The following is a 6,074-nucleotide window of genomic DNA, read 5'->3' as shown; positions in this document are numbered from 1 at the left end:
TTCCAGAGATGGTGTTGCCTCACACCAAGAAGGAATGCACGCATGCTCAGAGAGGCCAAGAATCTTGGCTCAGAGAGGCCAAGACAGACAGGCCCTGCTGGGATCCCTCGCTCAGTCTGTTAGCATGAGATCATATCCTTTTTGTGCAATCATATTTCTACATAGTCATCCATATTATATTGAACCTCAGCATAAAAATGGACACTTTATCTTTGGGTCTTCATTGTGAGGGCTCCTGTGTGTACACATTATATAAATTTGTATGCTTTTTCTCCAATTAATTTGCATTTGTGAGGTGACTTCTCAGAGAAACTTCAGAGGGCCACAGAGAACTTTTCCCTTGGCCCTGACAGTCTTTCCAGGCTAAGGATGCAAATTACTGAACTGATATAGGTAATTTTATTTCCCATACTGTATACTAGTTCTTAGAGGGTAGAATTTGCTTGTTTTTCATAGAACTTGAATATTTTATAGTTGGTGTTTATTAAATCATAAAATGAATGGATAAAAAGATGTACATATGGGAGGAGGGGGCCCACATTGACTGATTCATCTCTCCTCAGCATTAGGTGGTACAAAGTGTGAAGATGCTAACATGGCTGGCTATAAGCAAAACGTTAGCCAGTTTTGTTTGCTGGAGGTATCTTTCATACTTATCTTTTAAAAACTCCTTCTGCCCACTTTTAGCCTCATCAGATGCCTCTGTTCCTCAGCACCAAGCACCTGTGAGTTCATCTACCTTTGCTACTGTTTTGAGGAGTTTTCTGGGGGTCTCAGAGTGCCACATTTGACTAACTGTTGGGAAAATGGGTATGGGGGTATTTATGTCAATGAGTGCCTAGTAGTTGTCAAGTGTGAGATCCTATACACTGAAAGTGGTTCTTTGAAGCCTATGAGATACATCTTTAATGAGACTTCCTTAAGCTAAGGACGTTTCCCTTTCCTTCATTCATCAAACAATAAAAACTGTTGTCACCCATTCAGGAGGTATGTGCTTCCGGTTTTTTTTTTTTTTTTTGGAGATGGAGTCTGGCTCTGTCGCCCAGGCTGGAGTGCAGTGACTCAATCTCAGCTCACCGGAAGCTCCGCCTCCCAGGTTCACGCCATTCTCTCGCTTCAGCCTCCTGAGTTGCTGGGACTACAGGCGCCCACCACCATGCCCAGCTAGTTTTCTGTAGTTTTAGTAGAGACGGGGTTTCACCGTGTTAGCCAGGATGGTCTCGATCTCCTGACCTAGTGATCCGCCCGCCTAGGCCTCCCAAAGTGCTGGGATTAAAGGCGTGAGCCACCGTGCCCACTACTATTTTTAATTAAAGCAGGCAAGATTAATATAATAAACAAGTTAATTTTTGTTTGGGGTTAGGAATTAAAAGCCAAGAATTAGCTATGTAACCTTAGGCAAGTCCTTCAATATCTGTATAGCTCTTGCTCCTGGTATGTAAATTGAAATAATCTCCTGATACGTAAATTGAGATAATTACTTGCCCTTTCTAACACCAAGACCATCCCAGTCTTTAGTCCATTATCATTTATTGTACTTACCATTTTATCTTATGAACATATCATTTGAAGGAAGAAACTGTGTTTTATTGGTTTGTATCCTAAATGCTTATCACAATGACTGTTACATTGTATACTCAATAAAACGTCCATTGGTCCAATGAATTAATGAAAATATTTGGAAATCTTCACAGTGCAAAATAAATGTAAGTTCTTTGAGGGAAGCAGGTCGAACTTTACCATGTTCTCCTCTCCTTTGGGCCTGGTAGTTCCTGCCTGTGGTCCAATGGTACCCAGCAGTCAGTACCAGTCCATATAGACAGATTGGACAGTGCTTCGATGTTGATACATTTTACACCTTCATCCTTCTGGAGGTGTCCTCATTCCAAAGGTCCTGAATTCCCTTTGGATCATTTGGTGTACAGTGTCATACATTGCTCCTCACGTACAACCACATACTGTTGAATACCTGTAAAAAAATCAAAATGTTGAGTATTTATTGTTGCATGTTTTGCATGCATCCAAGTGCTCCAGGTTTACGACTTTTCCATAACTATGACACTGAGGATTTATTGAGATCTTATTACATACCAGACATTATGTAGTCACATGTATTAACTCATTCAATCCTCACATGTCTATGACGTAGGTACTGTTGTAATCTCCATTTTGCATATGAGAGGCATTTCCTCCCTTTTGAAGGAAAAAAAGTGTTTAAGTATTGATATTTTGCCCAAGGTCACAAAAAGTGGTAGAGCCTCGGTTCTACTATGGGCTGTCTGCCTCTAGAGTCCAATTTTGTAGCCATTATGTTATGCTAACTTTTGACTAATTGTTTCAGTCGCTGTATTTTTATAATTCATTTTTCTTTTGGGAAGGAGTAATAAAAATCCTGAAGCTTATTTTATGGAATACATACCCTTTACTTCTATAGTTCCTCCAAGTTTTAACTGAGGTTCCCTTTATGTGCTTATACTGATAATGATAACTCTATAGTATTTATCAAATACATAAAAAATAGAATTTGGAAGAATGTTCTCGTTTATCACTTAGTAAAGGAATTGTTAAATCAAGTTTTTTAAAAACAAACCAAACCACCAGAAACCTACTCAAAATCACACCCTAAAATTCTAAAGAAATGTTTGATTTAAAACATAGAACACCTTATAAGGAGCTATTTTTTCCCGCTAGCTTAACTCAAGTCTAGCTTGCTGTAATTGTAGCATTTACAGGAGATGATCACTATCTTAGCATCAAAATGGTGACGGTTATAACTGTACTGCTTGCTACTCAATTATCTTGTAAATTGATAATTTTGTACATGTATGTCTCTCCATGATGGAAGATCTTGTGTTACATACCACCAAAGTTTAGCAAATTAGTTTTTATACTCTAATACTTTAATATGCAATGAATAAAAGGGCAGAAAAATCAGAATTACAATAAATGTTAGGCTATTTCAGAACACCAGTTTTTCACACCTATTTTCTTAGCATACAGAAGCTCAAAAATCATACATTAAGCAGTTTGAATTGTCCTGAAGTTATATTCTGAATGGGCTGTAACACTTAAGAACTGGTAATATTAAAAAGGCAAAAGCATTATAACTCATAGACAGCACACAAGACTTCTTACTTCATCTATAAAACGTGAGAATGTCAATGTTTTATTGGCTACAAGGATAAGGAGGGAAACATCAGTGAAATAAATTTGATAACAAGATTCACACTTCATTATAAGTGATTTTCCTAAATTCACAACTTTCACATTTGGCTGCGTGAAAGAGAAAAAAAAAAAAAAAAAAAAAACTAAACTAAAAAGGAACTTTCACTACTTGTAAGTAGGCCAACTCACATGATCCCTCCAAATGAGAGTTTAAATGAGAATGAGTACACTTTTCTAGCTGGGAAAATATTTTCCTTAATTAAGTGAGTTTAAATAATTTACCCATGGTGATGAATAAACCCTTGGGCTAGGCTCAGAAACCTCCTCTACCAGCCTGTTTCATAAGAATTACATTGATATTTTTATAGGACATACATGAAATATTTGTTTTTTGGTTGTAATAGTAGAGACAAGAATTTTGTAGTCCTCTACATAAGAATCCATACTATTTCTGTCTTTCAGGTCTTTCTCCTAAATGCACCTTCTGAGTTTCTTAGATACGCCGTACAATTACAAAGACCATTTTACTTAACGGATTAATGTGTTCATCAACTTTAGCACCCTATGTATGTGGTAAGAGTAATGAGAACAGGGCTATTTAAACTGCTTCCTCATATCCTTCCCCTTAATTACCAGTAGTGAAGTTTACTTAGAAAACAATGAGGAAGTCTCATAGCCTACAGGCACCTAGGGATGGGGAATTAATTCAGAGTGAGAAAATATGGCTCTGGAGAGATACTAAAGTCGTATTGGAAATGTATGAAGTCTAAAAGAACTCTTTCTCCTCAGCTTCAGACTTAGATAAGGTGTGAGGTGTCAGGAATGTGCATGAACCCTTCAAAAACTGACATTTTCATCTGTGTTCTTCTGCCTCCCTCCCCCACGAAACAAAATATATGGAAATACAAGTGCTTGGTACTACATGCTTTTGAGGCTTAAAAGCCCAATAATAAGCACGCTGTATCCGTTGTTGAGGGGGATAACTTTTTAAGTAAATATCACCAGAAGAATCTCTTCAAATGGAGAATGAAGTCACTCTCCCTCCCTAGAGGCTATGCGGGAAAAGGGAGACAGATATTCCCCCTACTTGCACGTGGGATCTCCCTTTCTCCTCCGACCTCGCTACGTCTCTCCCACGCAGGTCAGGCTGCCTTGGGAGGTAGCTGGGAGAAAAGGCAACGCTCAGTCCTCCATGGCAAAGTCTTTGGTCTTCTCCTCCTGGTCTCCCACTTTGTAGCGCAGCAGCACGCGCAGGCGACGGGGGTTGTCCCGGGAGGGCAGCAGCGTGATCTCTCCTGAAACATCCGTGTCTTGCTCCACTTGCACTGGCTCGTTTAGGTAGAGAAGCGCCTGTTTCCAGTGCGTGGCGGGGTGAAAAGGCGAGGTGGACAGCACCAGGGGTTTCTCCGACTCCCCTCCAGGGAAGGTCACCTGGAACCAGATGGCAAAGCCATGCATGGGCGCCGAGCCATAGCAGCTGCAGCGGAAGCGCCCGCCCACTCCGGCCTCCAGCTCCTGCTCCAAGCCGGCGCGGGAGAGCTCTAGTTGCGCAAAGCGCTGCGGCCGGGCCAGCACGTCCTCGCCGGACAATCCCTGCACAACGATCTCCGAGTGGCCCATGAGGCAGCGCGTGGCGAAGCCCTCCAGGCAGCTCATGTCCACACCATAGTGCTGCTTCACCTGGCTCCAGAAGCCCAGGCGCCATTCCAGCATCTGGTCGCTGATGGGGGCTATGAAGAGCTCGGCGGAGGCCGGCAGGAGAAGACCGCCCTCCTTCAGCCACTTGGTTCGCGCGTGGAGGACGGAGCTCAGCATGGACTCGTGCAGGAGTCCGTAGCCCATCCATTCGCTCACGATGGCATCCACCTGTTCCGGCAACTCCACAGTCTCCACCGGTCCCGGCAGGACGTGCACCCGGTCCTCCAGCCCGTTGAACCTTACCACCTCCCGGGCCTGTTGCCAGATGGCGCTGGCCTCTACCGCGTACACGCGCCGGGCCCCGGCCTGGGCACAGAAGATACTCAGAATGCCGGTGCCCGCGCCCACGTCAAGTACCGTCTTGCCTCGCAGTGCTGCCCAGTTCCGCAGGATACCCAGGCGGTAGGCATCGGTGCGGACGCGGTCTGCGATCATCTCCTCGTGGACCGAAACGTCCGAGTAGCACTCATAGTACAGCTGGTCCCGCTCCCGCTTAGTCCTCCGGGGTCGCTCCAGGGCCGCCTCCCGCTCCGCGCCATCTTCCTCTTCAGCTCCCTCCCCTCCTTCGCCGCCGCCCCCCGACTCAAGCTTTCTTTTCTTGGGCTGCGACATCTTGGCCGCTCTGGCCGGCTCCCGGCGGGCGTAGCGCGGCACGGCGCGGGCTCCAGGAAACGGGGGCTTCTGGGACTTGTAGTGCGCGCTTGTCCTTTCTACTTCCTGCGGGGTCCCCCGGCCAGCGGCGCGGAAGGTCTTCCGTGCCTACCCACGGGAGCTGTTTTGTATTGCTCTTCTGGTGTCTTGGCATCCCTTTTGCCACCCACGACACCCACATTCTGAGATCCTTTCATTCCCCCTCCCACCCTTAGCTTCTCAGTTTTTTGCTTTTATACTCCCTTGCTGAAGTAGACACGCCCACTTAAGACTAATAATCCACCTTTATTTCTTCTGCTCAACTCACCTCTGGTGTTTGTTTTTGGATACAGAGTTTCGCTCTTGTTGCCCAGGCTGGAGTGGAATGGCGCTATCTCGGCTCACCGCAACCTCCGCCTCCTGGGTTCAAGCGATTCTCCTGCTTCAGTCTGCCAGGTTGCTGGGATTACAGGCGCACGCCACCACGGCCGGCTAATTTTGTATTTTTGGTAGAGACGGGGTTTCTCCCTGTTGGTCAGGCTGCTCTCGAACTCCCGACCTCAGGTGATCCACCCGCCTCG

The 6,074-nt window shown here is 45.0% G+C and overlaps 1 protein-coding gene across 1 annotated transcript; it reads right to left on the bottom strand.

Annotated features, from left to right (window-relative positions):
* Positions 1-2,878: 2,878 nt before the first annotated feature.
* PRMT6 (protein arginine methyltransferase 6) lies at positions 2,879-5,540 on the bottom strand. The gene has a single exon (XM_025366291.1). The coding sequence runs from the start codon at positions 5,473-5,475 to the stop codon at positions 4,348-4,350; it is 1,128 nt and encodes a 375-aa protein (XP_025222076.1). The 5' UTR covers positions 5,476-5,540; the 3' UTR covers positions 2,879-4,347.
* Between the last annotated feature and the right edge of the window lie 534 nt (positions 5,541-6,074).

Source organism: Theropithecus gelada, chromosome 1 (genome assembly GCF_003255815.1).
Source record: "Theropithecus gelada isolate Dixy chromosome 1, Tgel_1.0, whole genome shotgun sequence".
Lineage (NCBI taxonomy): Eukaryota > Metazoa > Chordata > Mammalia > Primates > Cercopithecidae > Theropithecus > Theropithecus gelada.
The sequence above is the reverse complement of the archived record's forward strand: the minus strand, read 5'-3'. Positions and strand labels throughout refer to the sequence as shown.

Coding starts and splice junctions, on each gene's coding strand:
- PRMT6 (XM_025366291.1), bottom strand. CDS start 5,475: ATGTCGCAGCCCAAGAAAAGAAAGCTTGAGTCGGGGGGCGGCGGCGAA.